The sequence below is a fragment of the Rhinopithecus roxellana genome, chromosome 4, assembly GCF_007565055.1.
Source record: "Rhinopithecus roxellana isolate Shanxi Qingling chromosome 4, ASM756505v1, whole genome shotgun sequence".
Lineage (NCBI taxonomy): Eukaryota > Metazoa > Chordata > Mammalia > Primates > Cercopithecidae > Rhinopithecus > Rhinopithecus roxellana.
In genome coordinates, this window is record NC_044552.1 from 171596066 (window position 1) to 171619366 (window position 23301).

At 36.0% G+C, this 23301-nt stretch overlaps 1 protein-coding gene across 4 annotated transcripts in view; it reads left to right on the forward strand.

The window, feature by feature from the left end:
- NKAIN2 (sodium/potassium transporting ATPase interacting 2) overlaps window positions 1–23301 on the forward strand; it is a 1056178-nt gene that overhangs the window by 327342 nt on the left and 705535 nt on the right. Inside the window, exon 2 of one of the 4 annotated variants that reach the window (XM_030929551.1) lies at window positions 2220–2283. The exons of the other annotated variants lie outside the window; for them this stretch is intronic. Within the exon in view, the coding sequence (XP_030785411.1) occupies window positions 2233–2283 (51 nt within the window). The 5' untranslated portion in view covers window positions 2220–2232. The remainder of the gene's footprint in view (window positions 1–2219; window positions 2284–23301) is intronic. 4 annotated transcript variants of the gene reach the window in all.

Here is a 23301-nt window from a genome sequence, read left to right on the forward strand (position 1 = left end):
ATTTAGGGAAAAGAAAAACAAGTAGATCTGACTGCCTTAGGCCTGCTGCATCGGATGAAAACAGTCCATGTGAGCAAGGCATGTGGCCTCCAGTGTACACAGCTTTTACCAGACACATGTCACCCTGGAGCTCCGACTGGGCTCTGCTACCATTCACAACCCGGCTTGTCCTGCTGTGTTGCTTTAGTAGTGTCCATAAGAAACAAATCCTTCCTGGTCCCATGTATATATCTTTTCTTTTTCTTTTGCATACCCAGTCTGCTTCGTTTTCTTCTATTATGTGGTTCTTGTTAGGATCCCAGAGTAACGTAAAGTCAGGAGGTTATTAGTAGCTCTGTGATAAAGGAATTCTCTAGTTAAGTAAGCTTGGGTATGCTTAAGGAAGAAAAGAAGCCAGGTATCTTCTGTGGGCCTCTCATTATCCTTTAATATATTAATGAACAGTTTCAGTTTCCAAGATAAGAGTACACTGTATAGCAATCTCAAACTCATTTTAACAAATACATTTTTTAAAATTTCAGTTTAATGCCCTATATGTCATGGCCACTTAACTATTGATCACATTTTTCCCATGGAACATGGTTTGGAAATGATACTATTTAAATCCTCATAGATCTTGTAATTTTAATATAAACATCCCAGATGTATTTGCTGCAAATGGTATCCACCAATTACCTGATAATTGAACCTACTTTATAACATTACTGGATAATAATAGTATCAAGAGTAATATAGGTAAGATTTATTGAATACTTATAGGCAGCAGGGTAAGCACTTAGCTAGGTTATTTTATTTAATCTGCACAAAAATTCTGTAAAGTGGATTGTCTTATCCCTCTTCCATAAATGATAAAAATGGGGTAGAGTGAAGCTAAATAAGTTGCTGGTCCACAGCTGCCAGGTAAGACAACTAAAGTCTTTTACCCTTACTCTTAGCTGATGGATTTCACTGCCTTGACTTCATGCAGTTAAGAGTTGGAAACATATGCTCCAAATTATATCTAAATTAGATTGATCTTGGACCGTGTTTCTTCCTGTAGTAATGGTATATAAATATCAACTGTCTGTTGAAAATCACTCTAGCTTTTAAATATAAAACCTTAATAAAGTAGAAAAGTATATGCTAGATTTATATTGTATTTGCTAGAACATATGGCTGGCTAATTCAGTAGATTCACCGATTTATAAGATTTAGAAAGAAGAGGTCATGAAACTTGATGCTTTTCAGTTTTAAAATGGTATATACTATTTGATGAGGATTTTTCTAAAGAAACTGATACTCATGGTTCTATTAAGGCACAAATTTCTTTTATCAGTCCCTGAGGGTACTGACTAGTCCTAAACTGTTCTATATTTAAGGAGAGTGAAGACCAAAAAAGATCAATAAAAGCTAAACGGAATGTTCCTGAAATCTTTTCTGCAAACAGACAGAAATTTAACAATGCTTAGTAGAGAAGTAGATATGCCTGAACTCCCTTTGAACTTATGTAATCACTCCTCAACTTGCCCTGCCATCCTGTGTATAATTTTGCCCAAGAGGTACAAACTTTTAATTTATTAAGGGGAAAAAATATGACAGAGTGTTGAGATGATTTTCAGTGAGGTCCAACAATGATCTGTAAGTTGTAAGAAGCCATTTGTTTTCCAGTAGGTTGATGGAGAAGAAATACACAAAATATTTATAAAATATCACCATCCATAATTGATGATTATAGTATGTAAGTATATATATTTATAGTATATAGTACATAAGTATATCTATACATAGCTAAATATATGTATACATACATGTTGTGTTTTATTGATACCAAGATACTATTAATTATAATAATACACATCATTGATGCAATCACAGTTTTTCAGAAAGAAGATAAGCATATCAAACATGCCAATTTTTGGAAGACACATTCAGATTTCATGAACTATCAGAATTGAAATGTGTCTTATGATGCAGTCTGTCTGGATGCATTGCTCACTATTCAGATGTAGGGGTTGATAAAATGAAATAAAAAGAGAAGTTAAGTTTTTCTAGGTAGCTAGGTAAAGGGCAAGGGTTGGTAGATCTGGGAAGCAAATTAAGATTTTAGCGTGCTGTGAAGTTTATTTTAGAAGCTCTAAATTATGCGGGTCAAGTTCCAAGCCTTGTTGAATTAGTTGGGGTTGCCTTTAAATGGGTCACCCGCTAATCATGCCTTATTTGTCCCTCTGGTGTATTTACAGGTACTGAAGATGGATGGGGATCATTAGGTATCTCTTATTATATTGTCCCACAAATATCTTAACCGTGAGTTTTTCAGAGTAATATTTTTCCATTTGTGTCTACAGGCTAATATATATTTGAAGAATTCATGACCACACCTCAATGTTCATGTTTCACTGAGATTATTTCATTTTCATCCAGAAAAAAGTTTTATTTTATATAAATAATATGTATTTTTCTGGCTCTGAAAATGATGCATGGTATTGAAGACAACTTGGGGAATGTTGATACAAAATAGGTGACTTAAAATCACCCATAATAGTACCTTTACCTATAATGACGTAATTTGAAGTGTCCATTCTTTTGCTTTAAATATGTTTTTTTCATATAAAATTGAGATCACTTAGTATATATATTTTGAATTATTTCCATTCAAAAAGAACATTGTGAACATGTTATCTTTAAAACGAGATGTTTAGTCTGGGTAGATAAGAAAGCATATATTCAATAGTTTTATTCAATGAAATAATTGCTGCTTTTATACAACTTAGACTCATATTTATCTATGTTATTAGACTGACTTCAGAGAGGAAAGTTTTATAGGCTATAGTTTTAAGGGAAATTTATTGTTGTACGAAGCTCAACAAGAGGAAAGTAGACCTAATTATCATATTTCTAACTTGTCACTGCATTTTGTGATGCTGTATTACCATGAGCTCAGATAGTCCTAGATGCTTGCAAATTTTAACAAAGGAAATTGTACAAATTGCAATGGATAATAGCAACCTCAAATATCATAGTATTTCTGAAAAAAGAATGACTCCCCATGATTTTAAATCATTGTCAGAAATTTACATTTCCTTGGCAGTCTGTGGTCCTTAAAGTTTAATAAGATAGTCCAAATTGATAAAACTCTGTTAAGTCTTTGCCCCTGGTTGAAGAAGTTTCCATAGCATGATGGTTTATTATTCTCTTCCCCCAAAGTATCTGGTCTCTACATTCATGTTAAAAACAACAACAACAACAACAACAAAAAGAAAGGAAATAAAGATAATAAGAGAATTGCATATAATTTTTAGAAATTAATTTAATACACTTGATTATAGCCAAAAGGCCAAGAAGTGATTAGAAATAAATTTAGTTAAAATTATCTGTAGTATAAATCATTTTAATCTCTATTGTGATAAATTTTAGGGATCATATTACAAAATACGTTTCCCTTTTTTAGCTTTGTTATTTATAATTATTCCTAGTATAAATGTAAGCTGTTACTGGATTGCTGAGGTATCTGGAAATCCACTGCCTTTAGCCATTGGATTAATGTGTTAAAGCTCACCTTAAAATTTTCTGGTGCTGTGCAAATAATAGTTGTTCAGTGAATGCTTGACTGACTACCTGTTGGAAGACTACTCTAATAGGCTCCTGAAAGGAAGATGGAAATCTAGAGCATTGCAGGGGAGAAGGAGGCAGGAGCTTAGGACAACATGGTTATGTGGGTGAGACAGAAAGCCACTGAGACCAAAAAAGGAACCAAAAAGAAATTCCAATATGTAAAGAGTAGCTAATTCTTGTTTTTCCCAGGGACAGTATTTTTCCCAGAGACAGTATTTGTTTTCATACTATTTTTTGGTAATTTTCCTTTTTCTGATATTATATCCTAGATATTTTATGAATCCTAAGAGGTTTTTGCATAGATGTGCATTTGTTGCATGTTCATAACAATATCTAAGACTGTTATTTCAGAGTTTTGTATCAGTCATCTAGTGATTGATAAAAAAATGATATGGAACCTATTTCTGAGATTGGATGATGACATAATAAAAAAAGTAGCTTCTCATTTTAATTCTCATAATGACTTTATGATCTTAGTTATGTTATAAGTAAATATTGACCTCCTGAATCATATACTACCAAATGGCAGGAACTGGGCTCTTTAGCCTGTTTTATCCTTTCCTATATATAGTTGGATGACTCAGAAACACTCAAAACTGCAAGGAGATACCACTGCATTTTAAAACAAAGTTGATTGCCTAATCAATGTTAAGAGACATTGAGAGAGAGAAATCTAAGACTCGACTTTGGGTAATTGGATTGTCCAGTTGTTATCATAATGCAGGATACTGATTCATCAATATCACTGGCCTTTTAGGATGAGCCATCACAGTCCTCTATGTGCATTACTTTATTACTGCCTTTCACACTAGACGATAGCAGCTATGATGCTGTCATACTTGCTTGGTCTGAAAATGTTGACAATCATTGAGTTTCTAAAAAATAATGGTACCTATTAATCTCATGTTTTATTAATTTCTAATTTTAAAAAGCATGGATTCAGTTGAAATATTACGCTGAAAAAGATGTTTTATTTTTATTTATAATTGCGAAAGAGAAGATTTCATAGCACCTGCAACTGTCTGTCACAATATGCAACTTCATTGTCTTTTCTTGATTTCCAGTAGTTATCTCAATAAATCACTTATTTTTAATGTCATTTAAGAAGAGTATATAAATTATTGCTCTTCCAGTGACAACACAGCATTAATGGGAAATTGTTAATGGGAACTTGAATCATATAAAGTATCTAGAGTTTCAAAATGATAAATCTATTATTTGTTATGAATAATAGTCCTGTAGTTTAATATAGCTACTTCTTTTTTCTTTTTAGAAAATGTTAATCATTCAGCCTAATACTTTGCACAGTAGAAAAGGAGACAAATGTTAAACAAGATAAAAATTTGAATTTTGAAAGGTATCTTCTACTCATTTCTACATGTAGGATCATTTCTCACCTTGTGAACCATAGCAGAATAGAATTAAAAATAAATAATTTTTAGTATTATGCCTGTCTTTATATTGTTTTTTTCTTCTTTGTGTCTCTTATGGATCACTACATGATTTAGTAAATATTGTTCTCCTGTGTCAAGATATGCAGATGATATTTGCTTTGGAAGTATTATGGAGGTAGAGGTTGATAGATCTGGACTTTTCATCATTGTGTGCAGTTGGCTATTCTTTTCAGTGCTGCCACTATCAGCTTTTCCTCTATGTACTTGTAACTAGAGTTAATATTATAGAGTCCATTTCTGCACTTATTCAAATAACAGGTCATAGGTAAATATGAATTTGAATAAGTGCACAAATTTCATTGTGTCACCAAAAAATTATTTTCAATTTGATGGACATTTGCAAATAGGAGCCCCTACTTATTTGAACATCACCTATAGATGAATCATGTTCTACCTGCTGGGTTGCCAAGTCCAAATATTTTTAAATAACAGTGGCTATACAGGATATAGATAAAAGTCATTTCCATAAATAAACAAATGTATACAAGAGTATGTTTGATTATTTTGTGAGGATTTTACAACAGCTTTCCAGGATTCAGGTTCAAGTCAGTTCTCTCTTTTTCCTTCTGGGGGCTTGCATGTATAAACATACATGCACACGAGTTCACACCATGTATGTGGATTATTTCATTTTACCTGCACGAAACGTTGTCTGTAGTGGCCATTCCTCTGTTCCTCTTTATTCTCTTCTGTAAATCTCAAATTACTCTTTAATATGTGTTTATGAGCCATCAATTTTTATCTGCTCCATATTTTAAGAAGGCAAACACAGTTAAGTCAAAATGACTAATGGGATGGTGGGGAGAAGTATGGGCTGATAAAAATTAAATAGGGAACAAATGATTCCCCTTTAGAGCCATCCTTTTAATATTGCCAATTATTGTGAATAAAAAGCAGCATTCTAAAACATTTCTTTTAATTAAATTTTGTAATAAAGATATATACCCCTCTGCTTTCCAAACCACATGTTATCTATACTATGCTTCAGCAGGCAGTAACAATTCAAGAGAAGTTTCAAGCTCTAGAACCTTTTACAGAATTATAGGAGTCTTATTTCAGAGGTTCTTAAAGTGTTATGCATAGTTTTTGCCAAAACACAAAAGATAATCATTGGCAAAAATCTACTGTGTTTTAATCCTCTTCTGTGAACATTACTTCACCTCACTACTCTCCCCTGACAGTACCTTCTCATGAGCATTCACAACTCACTCATCATCCGTCCTTTGTCCCTTCCAGGTCACGCTTCTCTAGAGTTCTTGAAGTGTTTCTCTCTTGGCTCATCATCACCCTCTTCACCACTACTCTTGTTTTAATTACTGGTGATTTCAACATTGTGGTAAATGATCATTTTAATTTTCTGGCTTCTCAGGTGGGCCTCCCTGACCCACTGTGCTTCAATTATCTGTCCTTCATCCTAACTCAGGCACTCTGCCCATGATCATTTCCTGCAACCACTCTGTATTCTCAATTTCAAATTCCCTGATTTCCATCCACAATACTATCTATCTTCTATCTTTCTCCCTCTAATACTCTAGCTCCAAAAATGTTTCAGTCACACCTGGAATCTGATCCTGTTTTCACTTCCTCTTGTCCTCACCTTGTATCAAATATGCCACAGTTCCCTAGTCCATTATGTTTCCTATTTATAGAGAAGACATTTTTTTTTCTTGATTATTCAAATCTCTGCCATCTCTTCCTTCATTCTCCCTCTTACTTGGCTAATTTGGTTCTTGCCTCGCTGAGAAAATTGAAGGTATCCTAAAACTTTCACAAACTTTCATCATCACATTTAAACATCTATCTGCAACTTCATCTACCGTTGATGAATTGTCCATGCTCTTACTGAAAGCCACCTCTTCCAAATGTCTATGAGAACCAATCATCCTTACTGGAGGACACTGATTTAGCCATTCAGTATTGCCCAATCCTTCTTTACAGAGAGACACATAGCTGGGCACTGTAGCTTACACCTGTAATCCCAGCACTTTAGGAGGCCGAGGTGGGAGGATCACTTGAGCCCAGTCTGAGCAACAAGGTGAAAATTCAAGACAGGCCTGGGCAACATGGCCCTGTCTCTAAAAAAAAAAAAAAAAATACAAAAATTATCTGGGCATGGTAGCATGTATCTGTAGTCCCAGCTACTCTGGGGACTGAAGCGAGAGGACTGCTTGAGCCCAGGAAGTTGAGGCTGCAGTGAGCCATGATTATGCCACTGCACTCCAGCCTGGGTGACAGAGTGAGACCCTGACTCAAAACACAACACAATAGACTTGCTTCTGAGTTATTTTTAAAAATCAAGGTCAGTTTTGCAGCTATGAAGTATATGATATGATAGGTTTCTGAATTAGAGTAATACATATGATATATCTATCTATCTATCTATCTATCTATCTATCTATCTATCTATCTGTCTATCTATATGTAAGAAAATGTTATACAAATAAGTTCTGAATTACGTGTTATACACTTACATTATGGCATCAGTGATGTGAGAACTATTCAGAAATGGCTTCCAGGTAAGACTTAAGCTGTGCATTCATGGATGGAGAGATTTTGATACGTGGAGAGAAAATTAAAGCAGCAGTCCCAGGCACGAAAACATAACATGAGCATGTGTACAGATGTAAAATGAGCTGGTGTAGTCACAGTTCAGAGAGAAAGCCTGACTAACTAGTATAAAGGCTTCATGAGATTGCTCAGAAAGAGGAATCATAGAGAAGGATTCTTAGAACCCACTTCATGATGGCCTTGACTTTGAGGCATAATTAGAGATTACAGTAGAATAGTCACATGTAAATACTTACTAGTTAATTTTTTTTCAGAACTGAGATTGGATAATAGAATACACTGAGTTTCATGTCTTCTTTGCTTTTATACTTAGAATCTTCCAAACTGAGTTCACATGCCATATTTTAGGATGGAGGAAAAAGATACATTGAGGACTTTGAGGCCGATGGTTTGGTGAGCAGTAGGGAAAAGCCTGGGCACATCCGAACTTGTACTCACTCATTAAGTGAGATGCAGGAGGGACAGGCCTGGTCAGCAAAGGAGGCTGTCACCGTGAGCAGGCTCACACTCAGGTTCAGTTTACATTTCTGCCATCCTGGGCTTCAAAGTATCAGAAGGAGACAGAAGACCCCATCAGGAGAGTGAGGAGGTCAATGGTTGCTATTGTTTTTTTTTTTTTTTTTTTAGATGGAGTCTTGCTCTTGTTGCCCAGGCTGGAGTGCAGTGCACGATCTTGGCTCACTGCAACCTCTGTCTTCTAAGTTCAAGTGATTCTCCTGTCTCAGCCTCCCAAGTAGCAAGTGCCACCATGCCCGACTAATTTTTTTGTATTTTCTGTAGAGATGGGGGTTTCATCATGTTGGCCAGGCTGGTCTCGAACTCCTGACCTCAGGTGATCTGCCCACCTTGGCCTCCCAAAGTGCTGGGATTATAGGCGTGAGCCACCGCACCCCTCCCATGATTGCTATTTTATGTGTTGGTAGTTGGGAGACCCAGCAGTCATTTTTCTCCTAACAAACCAGGTCTTCACCTCACCTAAGGACACCTGACACCGTTGTTAGCATAGAAATCTTACACCTGCATTATGGTGCAGTTGAAATTTTCTGATGATGGAAATGTTCTATAACATAGATAGCTACTGAGCACTTGAAATTTGGCTAGTCCAACTGAGGAGCGAAACATTTCATTTTATTTTCATTTATTTAAATATAAATCTACATAGTCACATGTCTTTATGGGCTACTAAATTTGATAGGGCCACTACAGAGCTAATCTCTATTTAATATTTATTGAGTGTGTCATGTGCCTGGCCTAATCTAAGAACCTTATGTGTACCCTTAATGTTAACTATTTGAATTTCCATAATAATCACAAGGATTAAGCATTCATATTTTCCTCATTATAGTAATGAGAGAACTGGAGTAGAGAGAGGTTTAGCGTAGGAAGGAAATAGCAAAGTTGGAATTTAAACCTAGTTAGTATATTTACAGAGCTTACACAACTGTGTCTCTCCATCTTTAACTTCTAAATTAATCTTGTTCTTCTTTCTTGCTGACATTCATACATTTATTCATGTAGGTTATTACTGTGTTCATTTATCTATAAAATATGTCAATCTTTCTTCTTGTGGTGTTATATTTTTCTCCCTTACCACTGCCACTAAATTAGTGCAGACTCAGTTAACGTGTGGATGTCTGAATACGTTTCTGATCATCATCCCACCACCCCTTTAAACAAGTGCCAGTGAAACTTTGCTGTGCACCAGAATCACATGGAATACAGGTGGTTGTTTCTGATACACGAGGCTTGGGGTGAGACCTGAGAATTTGAATATCTAATAAGTTTCCAGGTGACACTAATACTGCTTGCCTGTCTGGAGCCACCCTTTGCGACACTGTACTTTAACTTGCAGGTCTACTGCCAGTCTAATTGACTTTAAAATAGAATTGTCAATACTTTTCAGATTCTTTCATTGAAAGACATAACTTTTCATCATTATTTTTGTTTCTGTATGTTGTAGAAATATGAAATTATCTTTTTGTCAAGAGTTGAAAATCCAACCAAAAATAGTACAGGAAAGAAGGAGGGGAAAGGGACCCGATGTAGTTCACCCTCTAAGATTCATGCTGAGAGTTCCATCGGGTACCCATCAGGACGGATGTGCCCACAAAGCTATTGAGACCACAATAATATCTGAAAAAACTAAATGCAAATGGCTATTATTAGAATGTCTTCATTTTTTTCACAAAGGACATCAATGTTTCACATGTATTGTTTTACACATTTATATCACCACCTTCAGTCAAAGACTTTTGAGTTTGCTACTCCAGAATTAGGACAACAGCAAATGGCATTAAGGTTTTGTCACTCATTTCTTTTTTCCTTCTGAAGAACAATTCTTTTTTTTTTTTTTTTTTTTTTTGAGACGGAGTTTCCCTCTTTTTGCCTAAACTGGAGTGCAATGGCGTGATCTCAGCTTACTACACCCTCTGCCTCCTGGGTTCAAGTGATTCTCCTGCCTCAGCCTCCCGAGTAGCTGGGATTACAGTCACTCGTCGCCATGCCCAGCTAATTTTTTGTATTTGTAGTAGAAACAGGGTTTCACCATGTTAGCCAGGCTGGTCTTGAACTCCTGACCTCAGGTAATCTGCCCACCTCAGCCTCCCAAAGTGCTGGGATTACAGGCGTGAGCCACCTCATCTGGCACTGAAGAGCTTTTTTTTTTTTTTTTTTTTTTTTACTTTTTTTCATGCACATTGTCTCATGTACAATATGGTAGTGATGATAGATTTGTCAGCTTCAGGCTTGCATGGTTTAGTTTCTGCAATCTAAGTGAAAAGAGCATTGCTATTCTCCAATATAGTAAAATTGCATGATTAATTCTAGTAGGCTCAGCTTTAGTCTCATGCTTACCCCTCTAGAGTAGCTGGGGTTAGGATAAGGGAGTATTTCCTAGAGGGAAAATGTGAGAAAGGTGGCTACCCAAGGTAGAATTTGGATCCCATTACCCAGGCAAAGGGGGTCATATTTTGGACAACAAAAGCACCAGAGACCTGCTCCACAGTGTATGAACCAAAATCATGTTTTGAACTGCAACTTTGATCATGTTCTTATGGCCTTATACTTACCTCATCAGAAAGGGCTATCCATAATTGCTGTTGTGTCTCCAAAACCTCATCCATGAAAACTGTTACAACATCTGCCCCAAATTAATGTTTTTCATTTTATTAACTACTGTGACACTTTATTAACATATTTCTCATCTGTACTAGATAATAAAATAATTGTGTATTTGTATATTTGCTCTTTTTCTCCTGTATTTACATTCATTTGTAGATAGGAATTGTTTTAGTGCATTACCATATCATATAGGTATGGTAAGTGAATTTAATGTTTGCCCCCCCCCTTTTTTTTTGGTAGAATGTTAATCTTTAGTGTGTAAATCCAATACTTGAGATCAACCTTCATGTTCATTTTTACTTTGTTTGAATTATTTTTTGAGAGCAGTAATCACCTATCTTTTAGGATGATTTTTTTTAAAGAAAATAATTGTGTTTATGTAAAAATGAATAAAGTAATTACCTGGAGAGTAGAAAACAATTTATATGTTCCAGGTAATGATGGATAGAAAATGGATATATGGGATCCCGTCTGGGATGTAAGGTCAGGAAAATTCCCATGATAGCAAAACACGAAACCAAACTGCTCATTCAGGTAGCAACAAGGGACATGTGCACTCCAGCACTGAGCCATCCTGTCTTGGCCTGGCGTCTGTTGAGGTCCTATTACATTTTGCTGAACACAATCAGGACTAACAAAGACACACAAAGAACTGCTAGCTATTACTTTCCATGATTTTTAGAATATCCTAAAGTTATAAATCAGAATTACTTTACCCTCCACGAGAAGCTTTTATCTGAGTTCAATTTCATTGTTGTTGCTGTTTGTTTGTTTGTTTGTTTGTTTGTTTTTTGACACAGTCTTGCTCGGTCACCCAGGCTGGAGTGCAGTGACATGATCTTGGCTCACTGCAACCTCTGCTTTTGGGGTTCAAGTGATCCTCCTGCCTCAGCCTCCTCAGTAGCTAGGGATACAGGTGCATGCTGCCATGTCTGGCTAAAAAAAAAAAAATACAATTTTTGTATTGAGTTGGGTTTTAAAATGGGATCTTGCTTTACCAGGAGAAGGTGGTGAATAGGAGACAGGGTTAACATGCATCTCCCACTTGGCCAGGCAGAACAGTGTGTAGAAATTCACACTGTGAACTTTTTTCTGAGAACCACCACAGGAATGTACCAGGAAAACCAAAAAAAATCAGATCCTTTGAAAGAAATGCCATGCTACTGCAAAATCAGTGAGACAGGCAAAAAACCATGAGTTCCTAAAGTGTGAGAAGGGGAAAACCTGCCTCCAAACATATATCTCCACTGGAGAATCTGAAAATCCAGATCACAAAAGAAGGATTTAACCTTACCTAGAGCTGGAATGGATTTAGGGAGCTATGTGAAATATAAAAGTAGTAGCAGCACTGAAAAGAGTCTTGTAGGCACTCCCAGTCTTCAGCTTGAGCCGAGGGAAGGCATCCCTGACTTTATCTCACAGGGTTCCTTGGGGTAGGCAACCAGAGGAATTAGGGAGGGCTTGCAGGGTAAAAGAAGCTTCCAGGTGAATTTTATGATCATTTACTGGGCACACACTTCCTTGAGCAGAATCTGGGGGATGAACGGGAACTGCTGCAGACCTGAACACAGGAGCCATTGCAAGCAGATGGGGAGGGAGGAGAGGTGTGCCCTGAAAGCCATGCATGCTTTCTCAGCAGGGAAGCTTATGGCCTGGGACAGGTTTGAGTTCTGCCTGTATGCTGCCTGAATCGAAACTCAGCACTATTAATGGGGCACTGCAGGAACAAGACTGACCTTGCCAACTGAATGAGAGGTGGGTGAGGCCTTTCACTACCAGCTATCCCTCACCTCTCTGGTGAACTATACTACACAGCAGAGGCAGCCATAATTATCCCTTTGGGACATAAACCCATTGGCCTGAGAACCATACCCCTATCCCCTACAGTGGCTATGGCAAGCCCTATCCAAGGAAAGTCTGAGCTCAGAACCTCCAACCTCCTGACCCTGCCCAAATTGATGGTATTTCTCTACCTACCTCAGTAGCTGAACACAAAAGACATAAAATTTTGAGAGCTTTATGGCCCTGCCCATCACCTGAGAAACCAGAATACTTCCCCTGGGTAACTTAGGGCAACCTCAAATCCCACTGCTAATACCACAGCTGGTGCTCTCTTGTAAGAACCACCTCATGGCCGGAAGCCAACCAACTCAGGCCATTACAGCAACTCATGACAGAATAACACTGGTCCCAGGAAGGAGAAAACAACGGTTAATACCACTGCCTACAACATCCTGGCTAACCGGAGGTCCTGAGTCTGTCCACGTGAAAACTTCATTGCTAGCATAACCAACATTCAGGAAGGCCAACACAATAAACCTAGCTACAACCAAAGATTTTTACAGAGTCTACATCACCCCCAGCCACCTCCACCAGAGCAGGTGTTAATATCCACAGCTAGGAGACCTGAGGGCTGGTCACATCACAGAACTCTTTGCAGATGTTCCCTGGCATGAACACAGAGCCTGGTAGTCCCACTGGGTGGCTAGACCTGGAAGAGCACTAATAATCACTACAGTCTGGCTCTCAGGGAGCCCCATCTCTAGGGGAAGAGGGAGAGCACACCACATCAAGGTATTACCCCATGGGACAAAAGAATCTGAACAGCAGGCCTCAAGTTCCATGTCTTTCTGCTGGTGAGTAATTTCTTGCAACAGAGACACAATTGCAGCAGGAGGGAAAGTCTGCACCTCTACCCCAATAGGCCAGCTTCTGTGATCATGAAGGGCCTTGGAGAAGGGGTACTTGTTTGCCCCAGGCACTCCATTAAAGGCACAGTTGGGGCTTCCCCAAAGGAAAGCAGCATGGAGGTGCTTATAGACAACCTTCCTAGAACAATTCAGGGTGACTGGAGGTACACCCTCCAGATTCAGGCCTGTATGAGAGGCAAAGTCATAGTTCCTCCCTACTTGGGACATCAACAGTCCTATAGATGAAAAGAGGTGCCTGTCTGATCTGAAAACTGAAACACTAGGACAGAAGTGAGGCTGTGAGGTAAATGGCTTTCCTGCTGACCTGGCAAGGGAAGCTGAAGTAGCTCCCACTCTTCACTCTGATAGAACCTCAGCACATCTAATTGAGAGGTCCCCCAGTCACCCTCCTCGGCCCACTGTTGGGTATTACATCTACCCACCTGCCTTAGCCATAACTAGTGCCTACCCAGGGATACATTCCCTATTGGCTTGAAGCCCAGATCATCAACTCAATAAATAAAACACCAGGAAAAAAAATCAAATAAATAAATAAAGTATACACCATAAGAGATCAAGAGATCCCCATCATTACAACTGCATAGGAGACAGTTAACTTACCCACACATCAAGAACATAACTGCTACAAGTAGCTTCAGGGAAAATCAACATACAAAGACTCTATAACTAAGGAACTCATAGAGTCTTCACCCCTGGAAGCACTAATAACCAAATTAGGGTAAAATAAACATTAAAGTCTGATCCTTAAGAGGGGGAAAAAAAAGAAATTTAAATTAAAAAAATACATTCCAATTAAAAATAAATTCAAGAATAGTTTGAAGAAATAGCCTACTCAAATAAGAAGGAACCAAAAACATAATTTTGGTAATATGACAAAACAGAGTTCTGTAACACCCCCCAAAAATCACACTGTCTCCCCAGCAATTGATCTAAACCAAGAAGAAATCTCTGAATTACCAGATAAAGAATTTAGAAGGCTGATTATTAAGCTACTTGAGATACCAGAAAAAGATAAAAACCAACGTAAAGAAATTAAAAAAAAAAAAAAATCAGGGTGTGGATGAAAATTTTCCAGATAAACAGATATCATTGTTTTTCATAAAGAAAAAAAAAAACAGTCACAACTTCTGGAAACAAAAGACACACTTAGGGAAATACAAAATGCAGTGAAAAGATTCAATGGTAGACTAGAACAAATGGAAGAAAGAACTTCAAAGCTTGAAGACAAGGCTTTCAGTTAACCCTGTCAGACAAAGAACAAAGCCTCAAAGAAACCTGGGATTATGTTAAATGGTCAAACCTAAGAATAACTGGTGTTCTTAAGGGAATGGTGGCTCATGCATGTAATCCCAGCACTTTGGGAGGCTAAGGCGGGTGGAACATGAGGTCAGGAGTTCAAGACCAGCCTGGCAAATATAGTGAAACCTCGTCTCTACTAAAAATACAAAAATTAGCTGGCCATGGTGATGCACGTCTGTAGTCCCAGCTACTTGAGAGACTGAAGCAGAAGAGTTGCTTGAACCCAGTAGGTGGAGGCAGCAGTGAGCCAAAATTACACCGCTGTACTCCAGCCTGGGCAACTCAGCGAGACTCCGTCTGAAAAAAAAAAAAAAAAAAAAAAAAGTTTGCTAAACTTATTTGAGGGAATAATTGAGATAATTGAGAAAAACTTCCCTGGCTTCACTAATGATCTAGATACCCAAATACAAGAAGCTCAGAGAACTCCTAGGAAATTAATTGTGAAAAGATTATCACCTAGGCATAGAGATATCAGGTTATCTAAAGTCAAGATGAAGGAAAAAATCTTAAGAGCTGTGAGGCAAAAGCATCAGGTAACCTATAAAGGAAACCCTATCAGATTAACAGCAGATTTCTAGGCAGAAGTCCTACAGTCCAGAGGGATTGGGGTCCTATCTTTAGACTTCTCAAACAAAATAATTGGCAGCCAGTCAGCCAAGAATTTTGTATGCAGCAAAAGAGAGAGAAAGTCACAGACAAACAAATGCTGAGAGAATTCGCCACTACCAAGCCAGCCTGACAAGAAATGCCAAAGGGAGTTCTAAATCTTGAAACAAAACCTTGAAATACACCAAAATGAACCTCCTTAAACCATAAATCTCACAGAATCTATAAAACAATTACACGATGGAAAAAAAAAAAAAAAAAACTAGGCAACAACTAGCATGATGAATAGAACGGTACCTCGAATCTCAATACTAACATTGAATGTAAATGGCCTAAATGCTCCACTTAAAAGATACAGAATGGCAGATGGAAAAAAATTCCACCAACTAAGTATCTACTGTCTTCAAGAGACTCACCTAAAACAGAAGGATTCACATAAACTTAAGGTAAAGGGGTGGAAAAAGATATTCCATGCAAATGGAAACCAAAATCTAGCAGGAGTAGCTATTCTTACATCAGACAAAACAGACTTTAAAGTTACAACAGTAAAAAAAAAAAAAAAAAAAAAAGACAGACATTATATAATGATAAAAATATTAGTCCAACAAGAAAATATCACAATTCTAAATATATATGCACCAATACTGGAGTTTCCAAATTTGTAAAACAATTACTATCAGAAATTTAAGAAAATTGAAATCATATCAAGTATCATCTCAGACTAAAGTAGAAAAAAACTGCAAATTAACTCCAAAAGGAACCCTCAAACCTATAAAATATATGGAAATTAAATAAACTACTGTTGAATGATCCTTGAGTCAACCATGAAATCAAGATGGAAATTTAAAAATTCTTTGCACAGAACAATAATAGTGACACAACTTATCAAAACCTCTGGGATACAGCAAAAACATTGCTAAAGAGGAAAGGCCATAACATTAAATGCTTACATCAAAAAGTCTGAAAGAGCACAAATAGATAGCCTAATGTCACATCTCAAGAAAATAGAGAAACAAGAACAAACCAAAGCCAAACCTAGCAGAAGAAAAGCAATAACAAAGATCTGAGCAGAAAAAATGAAATTGAGACAAAGAAACACAAAAGATAAATGAAACAAAAAGACGAGTCTTTGAAAAGATAGACACAATTGATAAACCATTAGCAAGATTTACCAAGAAAAGAGAAGATACAAATAAGCACAATAATCAACAAAACGGGAGATAATACAACCAATACCACAGAAATACAAAATATCATTGAAGGCTGCTATGAATACCTTTACATGCACAATCTTGAGGAGATGGATAAGTTCCTGGAAATATGCAACCCTCCTAGATTAAATCAGGAATAAATAGAAACTCTGAAGAGACCAAGAACAAGTAGTGAATTGAAACTAATTAAAAAGTTGCCAACAAAAAATGTCCAGGACCAGATGGATTCACAACTGAATTCTATCAGACATTTAAAGAATTGGTACCATTTCTACTGAAACTATTCCAAAAGATGGATATAGAAGAAATCCTCCCTAAGTCCTTCTATGAAGTCAGTATTATCATAATACCAAAACCAGGAAAGGACTTAACAAAAGAGAAAACTACAGACCAATATCCCTGATGAACTTAGGTGCAAAAATCCTCAATAAAATACTACTAGCTAAACAAATTCAACAGCATCTCACAAAGATAATACATCATGATTAAATGAGTTTTATACCAGGGATGCAGGGATGGTTTAACATATGCAAGTCAATAAATGTGATACATCACATAAACAGAATTAAAAACAAAAATCATGTGGTCATCTCAATACATGTAGAGAAAGCATTTGACAAAATCCAACATCTCTTTATGATAAAAACCCTCAGCAAAATTGGCATAGAAGGGACAGGGACATACTTCAAAGTAATAAAAGCCATATATGACAGACGCCCAGCTAATATACTGAATGGGAAAAGTTGAAAGTATTCCCCCCTGAGAACTAGAATGAGACAAGGATGGCCACTTTCATCATTTCTATTCGACATAGTACTGTAAGTCCTAGCCAGAGCAATCAGACAAGAGAAAGAAGTAAAGGGCATCTAAATTGGAAAAATGCAAGTCAACCTGTCACTTTAGAAAGCCGTAAAGACTCACCCAAAAGGCTCCTAGATCTGATAAATGAATTCAGTAAAGTTTCATGTTACAAAGTCGATGTAGACAAATTAGTAGCAGTGCTATACACCAACAACAACCAAACTGAAAATTAAATTAAGAACTCAATCTTTTTTTCAACAGCTGGAAAAATTTATAAATTACTTAGAAATATGCTTAACCGAGAAGGTGAAATCTGTCTACTACAAAACACTACTAAAAGAAATCATAGGTGTCAAAATCAAATGGGAATACATCCCATGATCATGGACGGGTAGAATCAATATTGTGAAAATGACCATACTGTCAAAAGCATTCTACAAATTCAGTGCAATTCCTACCAAAATACCATCATTATTCTTCACAGAACTAGGGAAAAAAACTTTTCTAAAATTCATATGGAACCAAAAGAGAGCCTACATAGCCAAAAGTATTACTGAGCAAAAATAACAAATCTGGAGGCATCACTGTACTTGATTTCTTGCTATATTACCAGACTATAGTTACCAAAACAGCATGTTACCAATAAAAAGATAGGTATATAGACTAATGGAATATAATAGAAAACACAGAAATAAATCCAAATACTTAAAGCCAACTGATCTTTGACAAAGCATAAAAAAACGTAAAGTCAGAAAAAGACACCCTATTCAACAAATGGTGCTGGGAAAACTGCCAAACCATATGTGGAAGAAGGAAATTTGATCTTCATTGCTCATCTTATACAAAAATCAACTCAAGATTGATCAAAAGCCTAAATCCAGAACTGAAACCATAAAAATTCTAGAAGATAACATTTGTAAAACTCTTGTAAGCATTGTCTTAGGCGGAGAATTAATGACCAAGAGCCCAAAAGCAAGGCAACAAAAACAAAAATAAATAAATGGGACCTACTTAAACTAAAAAGCAACGAAATAATCTGCAGAATAAATAGACAACCCACAGAGTGGGAGGAAATATCCGCAAACTATGCATCCAACAAATGATTAACATCCAGAATCTAAAAGGAACTCAAACAACCCCATCAAAAAAGTGGGGCAAAAGATGTGAATAGACAGTTCTCAAAGGAAGATATACAAATGGCCAACAAACATGAAAAAATGTTCAACATCACTAATTATCAGGGAAATGGGCATTAAAACTACAATGAGAAACCACCTTACTCCTTCAAGAATGGCCATAATTAAAAAAAAAAAAAAAAAAAAAAAGATGTTGGCATGAATGTGGTGAAAAGTGTGGAAAACTTTCACACTGCTAATGTAAGCTTGTACAAACACTATGGAAAACAGTATGGAAATTTTTGAGAGAACTGAAAGTAGAACTACCATTCAATCCAGCAATCCCACTACCGGGTATCTATCCAGAGGAAAAGAAGTCATTGTATGAAAAAGACATTTGCATGTCTATGTTTATAGCAACACAATTCGCAACTGCAAAATATGAAACTAGCCTAAATTCCCATCAACCAATGAGTGGATAAAGAAAATGTGATATATACATATAATATATATATATCACATTATAAATGTATTATATAATATATATCCATATATGATTGAACAGTGTTCAGCCAAACAAAAAATAATGGCATTTGCAGCAACTTGGATGGAGTTAGATACCATTAATCTAAGTAAACTAACTCAGGAATGGAAATCCAAATATTTTATATTCTCATTTATAAGTGGGAGCTAAGTTAACGATGCAAAGGCATAAGAATGATATAATGGACTCTAGGGACTCCGGGGGAATGGTGGAGAGGGATGAGGGATAAACGACTACATACTGGGTACAGCGTATACTGCTTGAGTGACAGGTGCAAGAAAATCTCGGAAATCACCACTAAGGAACTTATTCATGTAACCAAAGCTACCTGTTCCCAAAAAACTTTTTTAAATAAAAATTTTAAATAAAGTAAGATAAAATAAAATTGGATCCTCTACCAAAATGTAAGCTCTTAAAAGTAGTAGCTATGTGAAAAAAAATCTTTCTAAAAGTTAATGTTATTCAGTATTCTTTCTGTGAAGATTCATGTGACAAATTACTTTTAGAAATTAACAGTAGAAAAGGAGTTTAACTTAGTAAACTAGTTAGTACACATATTTAATCTTAATAAACTAGTACACATATTTAATCTGGAAAATAAAACATTCCCATTACAGTGATGAAAGCTCAAAATTAAATTAATGCATAGAATTATGATAAAATTCATATAAAAATATTCTCCTATAAGATTTAAAGGTCTTAATATATTTTTTCCTGAAAATTACTTTGAATCATTTTCATGTCATTCTTCCTTAAATAGGCAGAAGAATACAAGCAAAGAGTGGAGAACACTAGTGTTTGGGAGAAAAAGGCTATTTATTTCTTTTTCCTTTTCTTGGAAAGTACAAGTTGGTGTCCCAAGTATTAAAATAAAAATTTTACAACCAAAAAATGTGACTTACTTTTAGGAGCTGTGATGCATAACCTGACACTGTTCCAAAAGTTAAGATGTTATTAATTTCTGTTTTTATTTTATTCACTGGAAACCTGAATCTGGGAAAATATCAGCTGTGAGCTTCAGCGAACACAAGTGAAATTCATATGAGAAGTGTAGACTTCATAAGGAAATTGGCAGTACTGAAATTCTTTAAACTGCAACTAGTTTTAATGGAATATTAGAATGATGAAACACAGCAAAGCATCACATGTTCCCATCGGGCATCAATCTTTGCCCCTGAGACCTTCCTTTTGCATAAAATAAAATGTTGCTATGGTTTCAAATATAGTATCTTTATTATGGCATTAAGAATTATGCAAAATATATAATATGTAGATTGCAAAGTTAATGACAGTTCTGTGAATCACTGAAAAACATAAATTTACAATACGCATCATATTTATTCATTTTAGAAGTTGTTGACATTTCTCTTGGTGTGAGACAATTTACTAGCTGCTCTCAGATAGAGGTAAAAACATTAGAAAGACATAATCTATGCAGTGGATTTTATGAGCTCATTTTACCTTCGTTTCTAAGAATAATTGAAAATACGTGCCATCATTTTTACTGTACTAGTTCCTCCCTAGAATGAGTTAATGCAAAGAACATTTGAGAATGCCTGCCAACTTGTACACTGACTAGAGGGCATATACGGCTAGGACATCAGAATCTTAATTCACTGACCTCTCAAATAAGGCATTTGCACCAATTGACTGTTCAATTCCTATCCAGCTATTTGTTTTTAAAAAAAAAATGTTTGTGTCTGTATTTTACATATTATCCAAATAATACACATTCATTGTAGAAAAAATTGTAAATTACTAAAAACAGAATTCTAAAAAGGGCGGAGGATCTTTTGTTTCATTCTGCAACATACAATGTTTTGATTCTATTATTATCCTTCTAACTCGACCCCAATCATCTTGCATTCCCAGAATAAATTCATCTCTGCAAACCAGACTCAAAAATAGCTGATAATATTTTTAATAATATAGAGACAAAACTATGGCAGTTCAACTTGAGACCCTCAGCTTTTAGAATCTTACAGAGAATAATACTTCGCCAATAAGGACAAACTTATAATGATTACTACCATATGAGATTGCTGTCAATGTTGCACTGAGTCAATTAAGCCAGGGATCATAGGAAACTAGGCCACTAGAGGAACCAGCCCTACCCAACCATTTGTCATTCAGAGATAGTGGAAGCAATTGTGCGTATTGAATCAGAAATGGGAAAAAATTATCAAGATTTATGCCTTAGTTTCCTGGGAGTAGTGAGGATTGCCTGTGCTTATTTCAGGGGGATTCACGAAAAAAAAAAAAAAAAATACTTTTTACTTTAGACTTCTTGGACTGTTATCTAAAAATGCTTCCCCCAGTCTAGCCCAAGCAAAACAAACAATAGTTATAAAAGTTTATTTTATTTCTGTAGTGGATTTGAATTTTACACAGTTATAGAAAATTCAAGTATAACAAACATAAAATATGAAGTGTGGGGAAGCTCAGTTTAGCTTATTGGTCTGCATTTTTCCTCTGTGGAAGAAAGTGTACTCTTACCATTGATGGTAATTTAGTTGCTTCTGGCTTAAAATTCAATCAATTTAGGATTAACATGGTCAGTTCATATTCTGTTTTCTTGCTCATTTTTTTTTTTTTCTCCCTCTCCTATGAAGCTTGTGGGTTCAGGAGTTTCACTGGGCATTTTAAGTGTGGGAACTGGATTTGCAATTGATTCTTGGTAATCTTCTCTCATTGTTGGCTTCTGCTGAGGTGTGACTCATCCTATCAGATCAATAATGGTTCCCTTTGTTCCTGATGCATTTACTGCTGAAGTGCACATGCCCACTCTAGTCCCCAGTTTCAGGTTCACAGGGACCATGTCTTCTTGAACCCAACCTCAGTGCCTCTGTAGATGATCTTGACTTTGCAACCAGTTCACAACTCTCATGACACCTCAAAATTTTCAGTTTTTCTACCTATAGTTCATTGGTTTGTATAAGGTATAATGAGGCTGTGTTCAGAACTGGTCTAGGCACTTTGCTCAGAAAATAATTTCCCATCCCATAGATGCTATGTTAGTTGCAAGTTCTCTGTGAGACTTGTAACATCCCAGGCAGTATCTTGGACAACTTTTCTCCTCTGACATTATTCCACAATTTACTAGGATGTATACTGGGGTTGCAGTAGTCCTACCTCACTGACACATTGGGATTCTACATAGGAGGGGCCCTGAAATCCACTAGCAGAAATCATCTTTGTTCTTTAAACATCAATCACCTCTTATTCTCTTTTTTCTACCCACTGCTAAAATTCTTGTATCTTTTTGATGAGAAAAAAACTACATATTCATGAATTCCTTTCCACTCCACGTTTTTGTTTTTGATGTGATTACCATATTTTAAGTCCTAAAGGATTCAGAAATAAAAACAAAACATTTTTTATCTCAAGTTATTTTATTATAATTGAAAACCAAAGCATTCAAGAATATTTGTTACTTTGACTAAATACTTTTCCCAAGTCATTTAGAGTGAAAAAGCCCACAGTGTTATTATTGTTTTCACTTTGTCATCTCTTCCTGAATGCCGTGTATTTATTGACAGAAGATGAGAGAATTAACCAGAAAAAACACACAGTTGGATAGCAAAATATGCTGCCACAGTTAAATTTACATATTCAATAATGCAAGTATCTTTGTGTTTTATTTTATAAAGAATTTAGATTTTATGGTCCATATTTTCAAGACCAATGCCCAATTTATTATGCCTAAATGAAACAGGAAAAATAAATAGGTCATAAATTAAGGGATTACTATATTCTAATTATAGCAGATCGTATCATTTCTAGAGCATTCATTTTATCTCAATTACTATTTTTGTGTTAGATATTGCTGGGATATTAGGCATTTATCATATAAAGTGGATAAAATGTTTTTCTTTTTTATTTTATCAACGACAAATTTTGTAGAAGAGAAGTAAAGGAATTGGCCAAGATGAAGCAACAGGTAAAAGGGAAAATAAGGATCTAAATCCAGATCTCTTCACTCCAAAATCCATGTACTTAACAATTATACGAGTTGTAAGAAAATGACTCAACCTATTTAATTTTATTTCATTTGAACTGTTTATGCTTCTGAAGAGCCAAGAACATCTTTTATCTTTAAAACCTTCACAGCATTTATCAAAGCCCTAAGCACATATTTAAATACAAACATATGTTTGCTTCCAGAATGCAGTGTGTTTAAAGTTAAAAAAATATATTTTCACTGGGAGCAGCAGCTCATGCCTAATATCCCAGCAATTTGAGAGGCTGAGGTGGAGGACTGCTTGAAGCCAAGAGAATGAG